This window comes from Xiphophorus hellerii, chromosome 21 (assembly GCF_003331165.1).
Source record: "Xiphophorus hellerii strain 12219 chromosome 21, Xiphophorus_hellerii-4.1, whole genome shotgun sequence".
Classification (NCBI taxonomy): domain Eukaryota; kingdom Metazoa; phylum Chordata; class Actinopteri; order Cyprinodontiformes; family Poeciliidae; genus Xiphophorus; species Xiphophorus hellerii.
The window spans coordinates 25,913,165-25,933,298 of record NC_045692.1 but is presented as its reverse complement, the minus strand read 5'-3'; the positions used below and the strand labels follow the sequence as shown (position 1 = coordinate 25,933,298).

At 47.4% G+C, this 20,134-nt stretch overlaps 1 protein-coding gene and 1 long non-coding RNA gene across 4 annotated transcripts in view; both read left to right on the top strand.

Moving 5' to 3' along the window:
- Positions 1-4,741, top strand: part of sugct (succinyl-CoA:glutarate-CoA transferase) — a 32,461-nt gene extending 27,720 nt beyond the window's left edge. For all 3 annotated transcript variants that reach the window (XM_032551267.1, XM_032551265.1, XM_032551268.1), the window contains 2 exons: positions 1,832-1,895; positions 3,903-4,741. In XM_032551267.1, the coding sequence (XP_032407158.1) occupies positions 1,832-1,895; positions 3,903-4,066 (228 nt within the window). In that variant the 3' untranslated portion in view covers positions 4,067-4,741. The remainder of the gene's footprint in view (positions 1-1,831; positions 1,896-3,902) is intronic.
- Positions 4,742-14,272: 9,531 nt separating this feature from the next.
- LOC116711771 (uncharacterized) lies at positions 14,273-16,943 on the top strand. The gene is made up of 2 exons (XR_004337327.1): positions 14,273-14,600; positions 14,693-16,943. It is a non-coding gene; the product is annotated as an uncharacterized LOC116711771 (long non-coding RNA).
- Positions 16,944-20,134: the final 3,191 nt, after the last annotated feature.

Below are 20,134 nucleotides of genomic sequence, written 5' to 3'. Positions count from 1 at the left end.
GTTTCATAACTGATGACTGTTTGATATTTTTATGATGTAAAGCCTTTGATCTGCCTGGTTCTGAAATGTTCTGACAAATAAACTAAAATAAATATAAACTGTTCTGTAGCCGGAGGCTGAACAGTCAAACATGTTTCAGAAATGTCCCTCTGGAGACACGTCCCTCTAGTGTCCCTCTGATGTCCCTCTGGAGACATGTCCCTCTAATGTCCCCCTAATGTCCTTCTAGCGTCCCTCTAGAGACACATCCCTCTAATGTCCCTCTAATGTCCTTCTAGTGTCCCTCTAATGTCCCTCTAGTGTCCTTCTAGTGTCCCTCTAGTGTCCTTCTAGTGTCCCTCTAATGTCCCCCTAATGTCCTTCTGGCGTCCCTCTAGTGTCCCTCTGGAGACACATCCCTCTAATGTCCCTCTAATGTCCCTCTAGTGTCCTTCTAGTGTCCCTCTAGTGTCGCTGCCATGTTTGTCCGTTTGGCAGCTGTAGCTCTACGCTGCCCACCCTCCTGTTCAGTTTGATGCTTAAATTAAATCCATCGATCAGTTTGAGTTTTAATAAGGTTTCCCCTGGACAGGTGGAGGTGTGTCTGTGTGTCGGCGTGGGGGTGTGTGTGTGTGTGGTGTGTGTTTTATGCTCATCTGGCCTGGTGGAATCAGCCGTTTGTTCATCCACAGAGTCTGGATAGGAGCCATTACTTCCTGGAGGCGTGGCCTCTGCTTAATGTTAGCCAATCGCTGACAATGACGCTATCAATGCTACAATGAAGCTAACCCGTCCTGCAGAGCTGCTGTCCTCTGAGACTCTGGAGCGTCTCCTGAACAAACTGACTAGAGGCTTTCTGCAGGAACTGCTCCTGAGACAATGTGGGTCATGGTGGACGGAAGACGGTTCTGGACGGTAGATGGTTCTGAACTGAAGACGGTTCTGGACAGAAGACGGTTCTGGACGGTAGATGGTTCTGAACTGAAGACAGTTCTGGACGGTAGATGGTTCTGGATGGTAAACGGTTTTGTGGAGGTCTTCCTTCAGCCCGTTCCAGGTCATCCCATCATGTTCATGGGATCTGGACTTTGACTAGGCCTCTGACTCTCCCTTTATGCGGATGTAATGGGTCAGGTCCGGTTCTGCTGGCGCTTCCTTTCTACAGACTCAGTCAGGTTAAACCCGCTATCTGAAAGGCTAGCTGTGCTAATGCTACAGCCCTAATTCGCTGAGCTAATTTTAGCGTTTTGCTAACTTTGAGCGCTCTTAAACGTTGATAATGTGTCATGAGGTGGTGCGGTGAGGGGTGGTGAGGCAGACGCAGCAGACCCAGGTAAGATGAATTATGATGATTTTAATGATAAATAAGTCCAGCAACAGGCAGCACGCACATTAGACGCATTGACAAGGACCCGACGAGGAACAAGGAACACAGGTGGAGTTAAATACTCAGCAGGTAATCACAGAACGAGACACACCTGGGAACAATCAAGGGGAGGACAGGACAACACGGAGACTCGGGGACACAGAAAACTAATTAAATACACAGAAAACACAGAACATGACATAATGTGGATAAACTTTGACCTCCGTGATGTTTTGTTCCTTGACTGCTAAGAATTCTTATTTACATGCTTTTATTTTGAAGTCTGTTTCTGTTTCCTGTCCTCATGTTCTGTTGACTTCCTGTCAAGTTGACAGTCCTTCGTTAGGTTTTCAGAACCTCCAGATCAGTTCTGAAAACCTAAACAAGCAAACAGGAAGTGGTTCTGAGTTTAACTTCCTGCCACATCCAGACCCGATTATCCCGACCAGAACCAGAACCAAGACTAACCTGTCTGTATGTTTACAGGTGAAACACAACGGACTGATCCAGGAGATGGAGCATCCGACAGCGGGACGCATCGCTGTGCCGGGTCAGCACACACACACACACACACCCACACACACACACACACACACACACACACACACACAGACTGCAGCCTGAGGTGTTTGGATCATGTGACCTCCGGTTCTGTTGATGTTCTGTCGTTACACCAGCTTACTGATCGTGGTTCTGGTTGTGGTTCTGGTCTTGGTTCTGGGGTGACTGGGTTCTGATCCAGATTCCTCTCTCTGTCTGGGACTCTAAATCACGGCGGGACATTTCTCCAGGAATTGTTGTCCTGATGTTGTTGGGCTCTCGGAACCAGATTCTCTATTGGGAACGCCCCCTCGACCCAACCCGACCCGACCGCAGAACCACAAACAAATATGTGTGAGTGGAACCGCAGCGTGCAGCTGAGGCGGTCCACTGGGATGCCGGTTTGATGGATCTCTGAGAGTTTCGACTCAGGAAGCTGTTTGTCCTCCGCTCACGATTTACGGTCCGACCCGTCTCCGGACCTGACCCGGTTCCGACCCGTCTCTGACCCCAGGCTCACCTTCATTCCTCAGGTTCCCTTCATTTGGACCAGTCCATCATTCCCTACAAATTTCAGGCTGTTCGGTAGCCGGACCTGGTTCTGATCCGGTTCTGACCCGTTCAGTTGTCGGCGTCAGAGGATAAAATGTTTCCTCACAGTTCAGAAATCGAAGCATCAATAGAACCAGCAAGGCCCAAACATGGCGCAGACGTTCATTTGTTCTGGTTCTGGTCGGTTTGGGTTTTCATCTAGCAGGAAGAACCGGACTGGTTTCACTTCACCGGACCTCTGAAGTCTGAGCTTTATCATCTGGAGCCGTTAGCTGTTCAGGTTAATCTATCTGTTATTGATCTATTATCAGTAATAATCTGCTAGTTTAATGTCTGATTAAACTTTTATAAACTGGTTTATAAAAGTTCAATAAAGTTCAACATCAAAGAAAACAAACACCGGCTGGTCCGGCGCTTTAGCATTAGCTTAGCTAATGCTAAAGCTATTAGCTTAGCTATATAACAGGTTAGCGTTAGCGTTAGCGTTAGACTAAAAGTCTGGAGCCTTCGTCGCTCTTCATCAACTTTCCTTTTCTTCCTCCGTCCATCTTGGACCAGAACCAGAAAAAAGACAGAAATGTGATGAATAAAAGGATTACGTAACGTTATTCATTAATTATTCACCCTGACACCCTGAGACACACACACACACACACACACACACACACATGCAGACCGTGTGATTTTCACGTTGAGGCTTGTTGAAGAGGATAATAAGTTAGTTATGTGGTGAAAACAACACACTCGGCACGTGAAGCCCCCCCCCCACCACACACACACACACACACACACACACACACACACCCCCGGCCTGCCGGCCTGTGAGATCTGGCCTCATTAGCGCTGATCTTTAAAAGCAGCTGATTGTCTGAGTGTCCAGAAATAAACAGCTTGTTCTCTGCTGCAGCTTCATGTGTTCATTACTGAACCAGTTCAGTTTGTAACGTTTCATCCAGACTCAGTGCAGGAAAAGTTTAAAACACGACGCTGAGCGTTTTACACTGAACTGAATCTTTGCTTCGGTTCGATTCAAAATCAGTTTTAGAGTCAAAAGGATCAATTATTCCTGATGATTTCTGATTTAATCTGCAGGTGATCTGTGGAGGCAGGCAGGCGGCGCATTGGATTCATTTTCTGCATCAATTCTAGGAGATTTCATATCGATGTTGAATCACAGCCGTACCAAACAGTCCAACTAGCTGATTGTCTTTCAACAACTTTTATTACTTTGTAACATTTCTTGTAAATTGTGCAGCAGACTGGCTAATATTTCCTGTTAGCAGAAGAGATGAAAGTGCAGAACATTCAGCATTTACAGGAAACCTTCAGGATCCGTCCTGAACTTATTCTGCTGCCTGTTTTAAGGCTGAAACGTCTGTAAGAGTTTGCATTGATTAAAGGGAGTGTGTGTGTGTGTGTGTGTGTGTGTGTGTGTGTGTGTGTGTGTGTGTGTGTGTGTGTTCAGGTCCAGCTGTGCGGTTCAGCAGCTTCCCCCTGAGCGGGCCGACGCCGCCTCCTCTGATTGGTCAGCACACGGTCCAGGTGCTAAGGGACACCTTGTCCTACAGTGATGATGTCATCAAAGAGCTGCTGGAGTCCAGGGCAGTGGCTCAGAATGAAGTGTCCTGATTGGCTGAAGAAAGAGAAGCTGCCAATCAGAGTTTTAGAACCAGAATGATGTAATCATGATGTCATAGACTGTTTAAAGTGTAACCAACCCTGCTAGATCTGAGCCCCGCCCCAAACAAGTGTTAAGAAGTCAGCAAAGTGGGCGGAGCCGATATGCACTGAGGGGCGTGGCCAGGCGTGTTAATGGGGGGGAGAGGAAGCTCTGCTAACTAATGAACTTTTTCACTACATTTATATACAATCCTGTTATTGGACTTTAATGGCGCCAGCGTTCTGCAGCTGCAGCTGTTCCTCATCATGAGGAAGCAACCAGAGCAGCGCTAAGCCCCGCCCACAACTCATTCAGTCACACTAAGCCCCGCCCACAACTCGTTGAGTTACACTTAGGGTTCTACCTGAGGGGGGCAGCACTGAGACAGTTTAGGTAAAATGAACAAATTTACAGAAAAATGTCAGAATCCAACAGAAACATAAAGATAAAACCCAAAATAACTTTGACAGGTTTATTTTATTGGTTAGTTGCACTTTAATGAATCTGCTCTGTTGGATCTGCTCCTTTACGCTCCTTTAAAATGCTTTAAAACGTTGTGGAAGGAAAACCTCAGAAACTGACACTCCATGACTGTAAACCTGCTGCTGAATAAATTATTTTTATAAAGCATGAAAATAAATCAATTAGTGATTTCTGAGTCCTTCAGTGTCAGCTAGACTTTATCCTGGATATTTAAAATGTTTTCAGTGTTTATTAGAATTTAAATGTATTGATCTGTGACAATTAGTTTTTACATTATTATTAGAAACCTCCATCACAACTAGGAAGTGGCTGCTGGAGGGCAGTAGTCTTAACTTCAGGCACTAATGTCACTCCGTAGAACAGGAGGCCTGCTGCAGGTAGACGATGTTCAGGCAGAAAGGTGACACCTAGTGGCATAAAGGAGGAACTGCATGAAACAATAACTGGTCTAGTTCCACATGTTGGAACATAAAATGGTTTTTAGTTCTAGTAAAGTATGATGTAGGGGCAACATGGGACACTGGGGACATTATGGGGCAACATGGGACACTGTGGGACATTATGGGGCAACATGGGACACTGGGGACATTATGGGGCAACATGGGACACTGGGGGACAGACAGGAAACTAATTGGACATTTCCTCACAGGAAGCAGGAAGTGGTTCTCCATCTCTGTTTCTCTGCAGTGGGTTGATCAGAACCTCCCCGGTTCCGTCCAGACGAGTCGGCGATTCCGGTTCTGTTGGGTCTCCTTTAGAAGCGGTTCTGGTTCTGCAGCTGCTCCTTTCTTGGCTGCCTCTGCGCTGAACTCGGGCTGTGAGAGAGAAATCCGGATGTACGTAACCCGCCGGCTCCGGTTCCAACATCTGGAAGCCCGGCGCTGATGTCCGACCCAGACCCGGTTATATGAGTCCAGAACTCCGTCTGGAGCTGAGCTCACCGCAGGAAATGAACCACCAAACCAGTTTACTTCAAGAGGAGAGAAACAGAAACTGCTGCTGGGTACTGAACCAGAACCAGAACCTGGATCTGGATCTGGATCTGGACCTGGACCTGGACCTGGACCTGGACCTGGATCTGGATCTGGATCCTCTTTGTCGACTGGAACCAGAATCGTTTCTTGTTCTGGTTGTGATGACAGACGATGTGACGTTCAGGGACAGCTGAGGAAAACCGAGCCGCTGGTTCTGATCACTACTGACCCCCCCACCCCGCCACACACACACACACACACACACGCAGACACATGCAGAGGGACGAGAGCTTCACACACTTCAGTTCTTGCAGGCGTGAACTTTGACCTTGAACCTGAACAGAACCAGGCAGCTCCAGAATCTGGTTCTGGCCAGCTGGAGGTCCAGCTGCAGTGTGATGGAAACACACACACACACACACACGGTGCAGGCTTCCCCCCGTGTTTCCTCAGGGAGTGTGTGAGGAAACCTCTTCCTGCTGCGGTCCGGATGCCGGTTCTGCTGCAGCTGCGATCCTCATCAGCGCAGCAGAAGCTGCAGCAGCCAATCAGAACGCGGCTCTCTGTTTGGCAGGATGTGTACGGCTTGTTGCCATGGCAGCAGCTTCTCCTGTTGTGTCTGAGCAAAGCAGACAAATATGGATCTAGCAGAGTCTGTTCTGATTGGTCGGTCGGGCGGTGGAAGCGGTCCGGCTCGGTGAACAGAACCTCCTGGTTTTGAGGCCCAGGTTGTTCCTGTGGTGGCGCTCAGGTCTGTGACGGGTCCAGGGAGGAAAGCTTCCCGGTTCTGTGGCATCAGGACGGTCCGGTCCACAGGTCCATCAGGTTCTGGATCAGAACCAGAGAGGTCTGGGCTTCCTGACAAAACCAGGATGGAGCCGCAGGTTCTGCAGAACTTCATGAGGCCGACTGCTGCGGAGAAGTTCTGTTTGGTCCTGTCCGGACCGGCTGAATGAAGAGATGAAACCGGGTCGCATGAGCAGAACTTGCAGTTTCCACCTGAGGAGAAAAAAACTAACCAGGAGACGATCCTCAGAACGCTTAGCTGTCCGCTAACAGCACAGCTAACGCTTTAGCATTAGCTTCCACTGAATAACATGGTGGTGTAGCGCTTTAGCGTTAGCTTCCACTGAATAACATGGTGGTGTAGCGCTTTAGCGTTAGCTTCCACTGAATAACATGGTGGTGTAGCGCTTTAGCGTTAGCTTCCACTGAATAACATGGTGGTGTAGCGCTTTAGCGTTAACTTCCACTGAGTAACGTGGTGTAGCGCTTTAGCGTTAGCTTCCACTGAGTAACATGGTGGTGTAGCGCTTTAGCGTTAGCTTCCACTGAGTAACATGGTGGTGTAGCGCTTTAGCATTAGCTTCCACTGAATAACATGGTGGTGTAGCGCTTTAGCGTTAGCTTCCACTGAATAACATGGTGGTGTAGCGCTTTAGCGTTAACTTCCACTGAGTAACATGGTGGTGTAGCGCTTTAGCTTTAGCTTCCACCATGTTGATGAGGTGCTTTAGCAGAGCTAATGTTTATGATTAGCACTTTAGGGTTAGCGCAACTAGCGTGTTAGTTAGCGGTGGCCACCACTGCTGGACGGAAAACTATCTGAAGCAGCTGCTGACTGGTCTGGTGTAGTTCGGTCCGGTCCAATCCGGTCCGGTTCAGTCCAGTCTGGCGGTCATGAAGAGTAAAGATGGTTTCATAAACTGGTTCTGAGATCTTTGATTTGATTGGACAGAGGCCTCGTTCCTCTCTGATCCGGGTCACAGCGATCTGCTGGTTCTGGTTCTGGAGCCGGTACCGGTCCGCTCCACTGCTGCTCTCAGCAGAACCGCCATATTGGTTCTTCTGATGTTTTCAGGGTCAGTTCACTCTCAGCCTCTTTGAGTCGGAGCAGCAGCCGTGACTCCCGCTCCAATTAGAATCCTGGGCTCTTTACATTCCGGACCCCCAGAACCCGTCCGAACCCCCCAGAACCCCCCTCCCGTCCCGCGGTGGCCCCTCAGACCCCCTGGCCCCGTTCTGAACTCTGACAGCCAGGATCCGGATCAGAAGCGGCGCTGTCGGGGAACAATGCAGAGCCTGTGACCGACCTCTGCGCTCCGGGCGGCGGAGTCCGAACCGCTCGGCCCGGTCACGTTTCAGCCCGTCCCCCTGGTTCCGATGGGACAAACGTCCTCTGGACTCACTGCTACCGGCTGAGGAACCAGAACCGCTGCTGGTCCATCAGTGAGACATGAGGACAGACGGAACCTTCAAACTGAATCATGTTTCACTTCCAGACCCGCTGATGGTGGATTTTAATAAAATGCTTTAGTTTCGGGTCAGAACTGAAAAATAAAAATATTTACAGAACCAATCAGAATTCAGCTTTAAATATTTAAAGTTTATTCAGTTTAACATTTATAAACATCAGTAAACTTTATCATCACGTCTTTAAGCAGATCAGTCATTTTAAAAACAAACAGAAATCACTTTTAAAAACCGGAAGCTTTGACCATATAAGGAAGGTCACGTGACCTTTGCTCCCTGGAGGAATCGGACAGTAATGGCGGCTCTGAAAAAACTGAAACCGTTAATAAAACAGGCTGAGCGTGAAGCTAACAGCTAAGCTAACTGTGGTTGTTTGTGAGCTGAAAGCAACCAGGTAAGATTTATTTATTTATTCGCTGCAAAATATCTTATAATGATCAGTTATCGCCTAAAATCAATAATAACCGAAAACCTGCAAGTTTATCTTCAGCTGGACGTTTTTCATTTTTTACGTTTTTAACTGAAGTCAAGAGTCTGACTGACAGAAACACGATTAATGGCAATAATTCATTAATATTGATTTTAAAGTTCTGGTTCCGCCGACAGATTATTTCATCTATAACATTTATAACAGATTATTTCATCTTTAACATTTATAACAGATTATTTCATCTTTAACATTTATAACAGATTATTTCATCTTTAACATTTATAACAGATTATTTCATTTTTAACATTTATAACAGATTATTTCATCTTTAACATTTATAACAGATTATTTCATTTTTAACATTTATAACAGATTATTTCATCTATAACATTTATAACAGATTATTTCATCTTTAACATTTATAACAGATTATTTCATTTTTAACATTTATAACAGATTATTTCATCTTTAACATTTATAACAGATTATTTCATTTTTAACATTTATAACAGATTATTTCATCTATAACAGATTTTTATCCTGCTAAAGATGCTAAAGCTACTTGTCAGCTGGTTCTGAAGATGCTGGTCCGAAATGGAGCGGATCTGAGCCCAGAACCGGGTAGGTAGATCTCAGTCTAGATTCATTTTTCTGATCCGGTTCAGATATTGATCTAATCCTTTCTCCCAGCAGCACCAGTTTATTCTCCCAGTTTGACCCGGTTTGTCACCAGAACCTCCAGCTGGTGCCTCGGGTTCTGACAGCCAGAGAACACGCTGTCCTCCAGAACCGGGCCGCTGACTGAGGGATGTCAGCGGGGGTCGTACCAGGTCACCCCCCCTCTGGACCAAACCGGGTCAGTAGGAACCAGAACTCTGATTAATACACATGACCCGTTCTGTTGTCTCACCAGCTTATCAGAACCGTCCAGAACCGCTTCACACCAAACGCTGATACAGAGAGCTGCTGCAGGCGGAACCAATGGACCAATCAGAATCTTCAGGTCCAAAAGGCCCGGCAGAACCTCTGAATCAGACGGTCGGATCATTTAATGTGTGAGACCTGACTCACTTCCTGCAGGTTAACCTGACAGACCATCAGAACCTCTGATTCAGGTCCAACCGGGTCCGGTCCAGTCCAGTCCAGTCAGGTCAGAGGGAACAGGAACTGAGGAATTGGACTGGGCCGCAGAGCAGAAGGTCCATCAGAACCAGAACCACCAGAACCAGGTAATGGGTCACATCTTGCATAACTCTGATATGATCAGAACCGGTTACACACACCGAGCGTGTGTGTGTGTGTGTGTGTCGGCTGCACAGCTGGAGGCGACACACACCAATAAAACCAGTCAGCCAGCTGTGGGGTCAAAGGTCAGCGCTCCCTGGGTGCAAACTGTCTTTGTCCATTTCCACCTCTGGAACTGATCAGTGTGTGTGTGTGTGTGCGTGTGCGTGTGTGTGTGTGCTAGTTGATCGTCATAAATGACCAGAGAGCTGGTTCTGGTTCTGGTTCTGGTTCAGACCCAGAAATGGACCCCAGTCCCTCCTTGTTCCCGTCTCAGTAAATATTTAACCTTCAGTTATAAAAATGTTTCTAAATCAAATGTAAGTTAAAGTTAATCGACTGGCTGCAGCTGATCGGTTTAGAACCGCGACACGTTAAAGATCAGATCTGGATCCACCTTCCAGAACCTCTCAGGTTTAAATCCAGACTAAACCAGCTGTTAAAGCTGCTTTAGACACATAATCAATGAAACAATAATCAATAATCTGATGTTTAATGTTGTTGGCTGATTCTATGATTTTGTGTTTTTATGATGTAAAGCTCTTTGGAATGTCTTGCTGCTGAAATGTGATATACAGATAAAATTTGATTGATTGATCAATTAAAATAAATTTTACTCTGTAATTTAACTTGAAATTGGGCCTCTGTCTCTTTAAGAGGCTCCTGCTCTTCCTTAGGCTCCGCCTCCAGGAAGTCGTCCCAACATGGCTCCTTTATTAACCCTTTAATGTTTCTACCAGCGTTGCTCTGAGCAGCAGCTCCTATAATGAGCTCAGCAGCTGTTTGCTAATTGCTGATGGCTAGTCTGAAGGAGCCGAGTGGGGGAGGAGCTAAGCCTTGAAGGCGGGGCTACGTCCACCCAGATGTTTTAACAGCTGAATGGTTGCCATGGAGATTATTTCTCAAACATAAAGGAATCAAAGCAACGCTCCATTATGGAAAGATGAGAAAAGTGATGATGGTACCGTCCCTTTAAGATCAGCAGAACCGATTTAACATGTTTAGAAAGATTTTACCCTTTTGCATTCAAAATAAATAGTTTGTGTAATAATTAGTTTTCTGTGGATATTTTATCATTCAGAAACAATTAAAAAGACCAGAACCTCACAGAACGCATCACTTCCTGTCCAGGAGCAACCCGACCTGAGATCAGATCCAGGATCCAGTGGATCCTCAGCAGCTCCAGAAACATCTGGAGGAGAGTTTCTGATTACAAGTGAATGACAGGAGATCAGGCCGGGTGTGTGTGTGTTAGTCTGCGTGTGTGTGTGTTAGTCGGGGTGTGTGTGTGTTTGTGGGCGTGTGTGTGTGTTAGTCGGGGTGTGTGTGTGTTAGTCGGGGTGTGTGTGTGTTAGTCGGGGTGTGTGTGCGTTAGTCTGCGTGTGTGTGTGTTAGTCTGCGTGTGTGTGTGTTAGTTTGCGTGTGTGTGTGTTAGTCGGCGTGTGTGTGTGTTAGTCGGGGTGTGTGTGTGTTAGTCTGCGTGTGTGTGTGTTAGTCTGCGTGTGTGTGTGTTAGTTTGCGTGTGTGTGTGTTAGTCGGCGTGGGTGTTAGTGTGTGTGTGTGTGTGTTAGTCTGCGTGTGTGTGTGTTAGTTTGCGTGTGTGTGTGTTAGTCGGGGTGTGTGTGTGTTAGTCGGGGTGTGTGTGTGTTAGTCGGCGTGTGTGTTAGTGTGTGTGTGATGGTCTGGGTTTTATTTCTCTCTCGTTGGTTTTTCCTCTATGACTCGGTTTCGTCCCGCTGCAGTGCCCTGGAGCAAGGGGCTGAGCCGCTGACCTTTGACCTCTTGGTGGGTTTGAGGGATTTGTGGAGGTTTTACAGCTCGACTACAGACGGTCGGTGGGTTTGGCTGCTCCTCCGGAGCATCAGAACCTCTGACAGATCCGTTTGTTCTGGACTCAGCAGAACCTGAAGCTGGGCTCATTTTGCCCTGAGTTTGGTCTGACAGGGTTACAGCTGCTGCAGATCAAACATCACAGCCTCCTTTGTCTCTCTGTCCTCCGAGGCCTCAGTCACATCAAGGTAAAGGTTCAGAACCAGAAAGGTCCGTGAAAAGTTCTGCTCAAGTATTTGGTTTGTCTGAGAAATCTGCATGAACCAGAAACCAGACAACAATAAGATCCAGGAGGCCCTGAAGGCAGCGTGTGCTGCTCCAACGCACTACCGCTGCCGACCCGGCATGGGCCAATGGTACCACCGACCCGGACCCTCATCCACTGGTACCGACAAGGCCCAGCTGGTAGAACCACACGGTTCTGTTTGAGGATCCGGTTTTGGTGTCAGTCCAGATCAGTTGAGTTCAGATCTGAGGCTCAAAGTTTAACTTTATGCTCACAAACAGCTGCAGTTGAAACCCAGATATTTCATTTTGTCTTATAGGAATGTATTGCTGGTCCAAACATAGTGACAAAGACCCAGACCGTAATTTTTACACTGTTGGTGCTGCAGCTCAGATCTCTGGCCAGCTTCTCTGCTTTTCAGAGAAACGAGCTGCTAGCAGCAATGCTAACTCACCGTCATTCTGTTACAAAACTAAACGATCGAGTTTAGTCACCATATAAGGTGGCCACCTTATATGGAAGGTGGCCACACCTTCCATATAAGGGCGTGGCCAGACCTTCCAAATGAGGGCGTGGTCAGACCTTCCATATAAGGGTGTGGCCAGGAAGTCCACTTCCTGCTTTTGGAGCGGTCTCTGGTCCACTTGGCGTTCACTTCAACCGAACCCAGACTGAGGTTTGGAGGACCAGAGGTCAGTTAGTGTTCACACCTCAGCAACCGGACTGGACTTTGACTAGGCAGACTAGGCCCGTGATTAAACTCATGATTACGATCCTCTGTACTGAGCAGCTCTGATAGCAGACAGTGTCTGTAAACAAGTTTAACTAAATATTGCATTATAACTGAAAAGAGAGATGTAACTTCTATCATGAATATAGATTAGCAAAAAACCTACAAATTACAATGAAATCCTGCTACTTCTGGTGGCGCCGGGAGTTAGACCCATAACCGCTTCCCCAGTAAAAATATAAGGGCGTGGTCAGACCCTCCATATAAGGGCGTGGTCAGACCTTCCATATAAGGGCGTGGTCAGACCTTCCATATAAGGGCGTGGCCACACCTTCCATATAAGGGCGTGGTCAGACATTCCATATAAGGGTGTGGCCACAACTTCCATATAAGGGCGTGGCCAGACCTTCCAAATGAGGGCGTGGTCAGACCTTCCATATAAGGGCGTGGCCACACCTTCCATATAAGGGCGTGGCCAGACCTTCCAAATGAGGGCGTGGCCAGACCTTCCATATAAGGGCGTGGTCAGACCTTCCATATAACGGCGTGGTCAGACCTTCCATATAAGGGCGTGGCCACACCTTCCAAATGAGGGCGTGGTCAGACCTTCCATATAAGGGCGCGGCCATACCTTCCATATAAGGGCGTGGCCAGACCTTCCATATAAGGGCGTGGTCAGACATTCCATATAAGGGCGTGGCCATATCTTCCATATAAGGGCGTGGCCAGACCTTTCAAATGAGGGCGTGGTCAGACCTTCCATATAAGGGCGTGGCCACACCTTCCATATAAGGGCGTGGCCAGACCTTCCATATAAGGGCGTGGCCACACCTTCCATATAAGGGCGTGGCCAGACCTTCCATAAAAGGGCGTCTCTTCCTGTTTCAGATGTCGTATCGACTGGCTGTTTTATTGAAACTTCAGACAGTTTTCAGTCTATAAAACATGATGAGGTGAAAACCTGACGTTCCTCAACAACATCAAAGCTTCCTCATCATCATCTTCATCCTGGTCCTCTGGAGGACGTTTGCATATAAAAGCGTCTAAAAACCTCCGTCCCTCCGTCCTCTCCGGGTTCTGGAGGATCCGATCCCAGCGGATGGTTCTGAACGCTCTATGGCCCATAAAACCATCTCAGCTGTGTGTGTGTGTGTGTGTGTGTGTGTGTGTGTGTGTGGACGGGCGTGTTCTGTTTACAATGCACCATGGGAAATCAGAGCAGTGATGCTATCGGAGCGAGCAGCTGCAGGCGGCGGGCCGGGAGCCCAATCTTTTCTTCTTCTTCTCTGTATAAACAACCTGCCTGCTGGTCTGGATCTGGAAGCTGATTGGCTGTTTGTGATGACCTGGACGGCTCACCTGAGACACATCGTGAAGGCGGACCTGCCTGACCCAGTCGGTACCGCTGCCTCAAACCCACATAAACATTCATAAGATCATTTTGATGGCGATGAGTAAATCACGAATCGAACCAAAAGGAGAAACAAACCAGTCAAATGAGTCAGAGGTTCTGTTGGGTTCTGTTTGTTCTTAACAGAACCTCAGGTCCAGTCTGACCTCAGACAAGTCGGTCGGTTTGGTTCTGGAGGGAATCCCATAAACACCAGAACCAATCAGGAAGCGAACCAAACACCACATTCAGACGAGGTTCTGGTTCTCGAGGTCCACTAACCAAACACTTAAACCAGCCTGTTCCCCTCCTGGCCTGAGGGGGCGCTGCACCAAGAACCACTGAAGGAAACCACACAAAAACCTCTGAAGACACTGAGAGCAACTTCCTTCTTCACCAGATGGAAACAAGATGGAGGCGTCAGATTTTAGTGCTGGAGGATTTCTCTTTAGTCTTTGGCTGAAGACCAGGAGCCATTTCTGCTGCTAGCGCTAGGCTAACATGTTAGCTTTTTTTGTTTTTACCCAGAATGCCCTGCACTGTAGTCCACTTCCTGCTTTTGGAGCGGTCTCTGGTCCACTTGGCGTTCACTTCAACCAAATCCAGACTGAGGTTTGGAGGACCAGAGGTCAGAGGTCAGTTAGTGTTCACACCTCAGCAACCGGACTGGACTTTGACTAGGCAGATGGACTGGAGTTGGGATAAGGTGGACTGGATGTTCTGGTTAAGGTGGACTGGATGTTCTGGTTAAGGTGGACTGGATGTCTTAGTTAAGGTGGACTGTCGGGTTAAGGCGGACTGGATGTTCGGGTTAAGGTAGACTGGATGTCCTGGATAAGGTGGACTGGATGTTGTGGTTAAGGTGGACTGTCGGGTTAAGGTGGACCGGATGTCGTGGTTAAGGTGGACTGGATGTCGTGGTTAAGGTGGACCGGATGTCCTGGTTAAGGTGGACCGGATGTCCTGGTTAAGGTGGACTGGATGCCGTGGTTAAGGTGGACTGTCGGGTTAAGGTGGACCCGATGTCCTGGTTAAGGTGGACTGGATGTTCTGGTTCTGGTCGGGTTCTGCAGATGGATTCCTGGAGGTGAGTGAGAGCTGAGCGGTTCTGTTGGGATGAGAATCCCATCAGAGCAATCCGGACCGGGTCTCCGCCTGCTCCGGCCGCCCGGCGGTTCCGATGTGTTTCCCAGACCCGGAGCGCTGAGCGGCGGGTCAGCCAGGGAAACTGGTGACTCAGCGCTCCCAGTGGACCCATTGATGGCTTTACTGGGATTGGTGGTCCGTCCAGTCCAGACCTTCAGGCCGTTAAAGGGACATTCTGTGATTTCTGCTCTTCCTGCTGCTGACGGCCTCGGCCACGCTGACGGATTAAAGCAAAGCTCTGTTTGTCCTCTCTGGGCTCCCGTCCCATAAATACAAGCGGGTTCGTTTACATATCTGCAGGTTTCACTGCCGCTCTTCATCACTCTTTCTCTTCCTCAGCTCTATTTATGTTCTCGTCCTCAGCAGTAACTTTCCTTCTCCTCATTCTCCTGATTTACGACCAAAACACATTTTTACTGCCAAAGTTTCACAACCAGAAAAAAACTCACTCTGTTTTCTCTTGTCTTTCTTTCTTTGATTCTTCTGTTTCTCTCCTTCTGTGTTTGTAACGCCCCGCTCCCGTCACAATTTACTGTTGCAGAGGTCAGAGGTCATGGCTGCCGCTCCGCCTGCCGTTGTTTTCCTGTTTTGTTTCCTGTCTGGTCCAGACGGGCCGCGGGTTTCTCAGAACCGGTCCGACCCGCTGGGACCAGAACGTCTCCGGGTTCCGGGTCAGAACCAGAACCAGAATCTGTTCTAGATGCTCTGAACTAATCTATGAATTATTCTATAAATGTATCTTAATCTGTTTAGACTCTTATTTTGAAAGGCAGTTGCATTACATGATTCTAGTTTAGTTTATATATTAGTAATAAAATATTAAATCTGTTAAGGGTTTGCCGTACAGACTGAAGCTAATTAAAGGTCTATAATATTCAAATTTATGAATCTGCAGTTTTGCTGCTGATTCGGCTTTAATGAAACGTTTTATTGTGAAATCGATGATTTGCTGCGTTTATTTGCTTTCAACATGTTTATTAAAACATGTTGAAATATTTATGAAAACCAGGTTTGTAGTTTTTCCTGCGTATTTCTGAACTCTTCTTGTCTGAAGCTGAAGCTTTGTTCATTCGTCTGCTGGAGATTATCTGCAGATTATTAATCCAGGAGCTGAAACGTTAAGATTAATATTCTCTGCATTAATCAGTGAATTAAAAAGCTGAGGAATCGTTCACTGAACTGTTCAGACTCACTGAACTGTTCAGACTCATTTCCCTTAAAGCTCCGCCTACTTCCTGCCTTCTGATTGGACGGCGTCAGGAAGCGGTGATTCTGGGCGTCACTGTTAGGTGGCGCTGTGGTTCTGCTCAGTGAAACGATTCATTTCCTCCCAGCTGAAGCTTCGTCCAGATAAATGATGAATCCTCAGACCAACGGGTCGTTTTCTCCGGATTCAGGTTTATGTAATAAATGTGACGCTGCTCCTTTAAGACGGATGTTGTGATTGGCTGCAGCCGTTTCTCCTTCAAACCGCAGGAATCCCCTCAAACAACAGAGCTGGAAACTTTGTGCCGCTGGACGCCGTCCCATCAGGAAGCAACAAACTGAGGCTCTGCAGAGATCATCACTGCGTGTGTGTGTGTGTGTGTGTGTGTGTGTGTGTGTGTGCGTGTGTGTGTGTGGGTGTGTGTGGGTGTGTGTGTGTGTGTGTGTGTGTGTGTGGGTGTGTGTGTGTGTGTGTGTGTGTGTGTGTGTGTGTGTGCTGTAGTTACATATTTACTGCAGATTCGGTGCAGCTGAAGGGCCAGTTGGGACGTTTCACCTCGCTTCACCCTGGAAGCAGCGTTTTGATTTTATTTAGTTTTTTATGAAAGGAAGCTGAAAGTGAGGCGGTCATGTGATGAGGCAGCAGCCGAGGTCACATGACCCCCTGGGGGTCATCGGGAGGATTTTCAACACCATTTGTCCAGGCTGATTTATGCCGATGGCTGTTTGGGCCTTAAAGGGGAAGTTTTTATTCAAAACGGCAGATCAGGAGGATTCAGACTTTAACGGCACAGAAAGGGAAACAAGTTTTCCAGAAAAACAAGAATTGATCCATAAAAACAAGAAATGATCCAGAAAAACAAGAATTGATCCAGAAAAACAAGAATTGATCCAGGAAATCAGAGTTTGGTGTGAAGACAAGCAGGAGAAGACTAAAACGTGAGGAGAGATAAGGAGGTGAGGAGGAGGTGACCCTGCAGAGGGAGGACCTCAGAGGCTCTGGAGTCTAGACACAGTTAATACCAGGATTAACACACACACACACACACACACACACACACACACACACACACCCCGACACGCTGCAGGATGTTTTTAGAGACATGCAGGCCAAGTTATGTTTGGCCTTCTCCTCCTCTGATTGGCTGCGGCGCTCTGAGATAATGTGGCAACGCATCAGGAGATCTATGGCTTTAACACCTGTTCGCCGCCCTGCAGGTGACTCTGGGATCTGCAGCCGCTGCTCCGCCCGCTCCACCCGCTCCACCCGCGTCCAGTCAGGACCTGGAGACAAAGAGCTTTCAGTCAGAAACACAGAATGGCTGCGGTCCATCTAAAGCACAGGGAATCTGAGCAGAATGAAGTAGAGATGTTAAACTATAACTAGTTTCTGTTGACCATAAAATTGATCAAATTGGAATTACGAGAATAAATTTGCAATTTTGAAAGAAAAAGAATCTAAATTTTGTATGTATTTCACAAAACTTATTTTACGTCACAGCAGTTTGTATTTAGCAGCTTATTGGTAGGAACTGACCTCAGTAAAACTCTCTTCTGATTGGCTGTTGATGAGCTGAAATATGAATATATCTCAAACAAAGGTTCATTCCCACCAGCCCAGTTCAGTCCACCTTAACCCGTCTCCAGTCCATCTGCCTAGTCAAAGTCCAGTTCGGTTGCTGAGGTGTGAACGCTAACCGACCTCTGACCTCTGGGTTCGGTGGAAGTAAACTCTGGTTCGGCGTGAATGTGAACGCCAAACGGACCGGAGAGCGCTGCAAAATCAGGAAGTGGACTACAGCACAGGGCATTCTGGGTAAATCCAACCAAAGCTATCGTGCTAGCCTAGCGCTAGCAGCAGAAATGGCTCCTGGTCTTCAGCCAAAGACTAAAGAGAAATCCTCCAACACTAAAATCTGACGCCTCCATCTTGTTTCCATCTGGTGAAGAAGGAAGTTGCTCTCAGTGTCTTCAGAGGTTTTTGTGTCGTTTCCTTCAGTGGTTCTTGGTGCAGCGCCCCCACAGGCCAGGAGGGGAACAGGTTGGTTTGGGTCAGAACCACAGCAGCTGCAGGTGGAGCAGATGTTCTGGTTCCAGTAGAACCGGGTCGACCGGACCATCAGGAGGGAAACAGCCTGACTGGACCAGAACCAGAACAACTATTTACATGCTTATGATGTAAATGCCTTGCTGCTGAAATGTGCTTTGCAAATAAAATGTGACTGATTGATTGATTGATTGATTGATTGATTGATTGATCAGCTGCTGCCTTGAGTTTTAATGATTTATTCACATGTGATTTTAGTTTCATTTCTTATTTAATGGCACCAACAAAGTTTTGTTCACATTTGCAACAGAAAGCTGCTGTGGGTTTGTAGTCACATGATCTCAGTTCAATGAAGTATTTATAAGTTAAGGTGAAGACTGCAACAAATGAACCTCAAACTCAGCAAACAGCTGAAGAAGGAGGGAATCAGGATGTTAAATGGCCTAGTTAAAGTCCAGATGTTAATCTGAGCTGCAGCTGCAGGAGTGTATTCTAAAATAACATCCAGTTTCTTCTCCTCTGGACAAACGCGACTCAGATCTTTGCTTCAGATGAAACTGTTCGTGAAGGAATCCATCCGTCCCTCGGCGGCGCGGCGCTGCGACCCGGTTCTGGTTCTGGTCCACATGGATCCGTTTTGCAGACAAACAAAGGGCGGCTCAGTGTTTGCTCCGATGAGACAAAGAGATCCAGAGCAGCAAACCAGAGCAAGATGTGGACATTTTTGTGTTTTGTTGACTCTGACCAGAGATGAGTCACTGGGGGAATAACGGCCGCGGCACGCTAACGTCAGAACGCAGCGCCGCCCGCCGGCTCCCCGCCCAGGGCCACTGATGTGGGCGGCAGGAATTTCTCAAACACGCTGCCTTTCATCAGCTGGGCTCTGCGGCACAGCTCAGGATTTAACAGCAACTACAGAATCACAGCCGAAAGAGTCTGCTGCTAATGCTGCTAATGCTGCTAATGCTACTAATGCTGCTAAGGCTGCTAATGCTACTAATGCTGCTAATGCTGCTAAGGCTGCTAATGCTGCTAAGGCTGCTAATGCTACTAATACTGCTACGGCTGCTAAGGCTGCTAATGCTACTAAAGCTACTAATGCTACTAAAGCTACTAATGCTGCTAATGCTGCCAATGCTGCTAAGGCTGCTAATGCTACTAATGCTGCTACGGCTGCTAATGCTACTAATACTGCTACGGCTGCTAAGGCTGCTAATGCTACTAAAGCTACTAATGCTACTAAAGCTACTAATGCTGCTAATGCTGCCAATGCTGCTAAGGCTGCTAATGCTACTAATGCTGCTACGGCTGCTAATGCTGCTAAGGCTGCTAATGCTGCTAAGGCTGCTAATGCTACTAAAGCTACTAATGCTACTAAAGCTGCTAATGCTGCCAATGCTGCTAAGGCTGCTAATGCTACTAATGTGGCTAATACTGCTAATGCTAATGTTGCTAATGCTACTAAAGCTACTAATGCTACTAATGCTGCTAATGTGGCTAATGCTGCAGCCTGATGGAGATCAGCTGCACAAACGATTCCTGAGGAAGGAACAGGAACTGAACCAGGATCTGGACCTGGTTCAGTTCCTGTGGACTGAGGTTTGGTTTGGACCAGCGGTGCTGCCCGCCGGTGAGGCGCTTTGGTCACATGATCCGTCAGAGACAAATAATCAGAGAAAAATACTAAAATATGTAAATGAACCTAAAGGTAAGGTCTGAATTATTCACGTTTTCTAGACTTTTTTCTTATTTTTAGACGTTTTCAACGTTTCAGACTCAAATGTTCGTCTCACTGAAACTGAACGTTCCTCATTCAGTTCAGTGAGAATGTTCGGGGGCACGGTGGTGGAAGCATCATGCTGAGCCAGTGAAACTTTAACTGCTCTGAAACTCAGCAGCTCCAGAAGGTCAGTGACCCCAACCAAAGGTCAAGTTCAGGTCAGAATTTCAGGATGAACCTAAGATGAACTTTGACCTCTCCAGGTCAAAGTGACTCCTGTCATTTAAACGTCCAGCTGCTCGATGCTTTGCTGCGTTT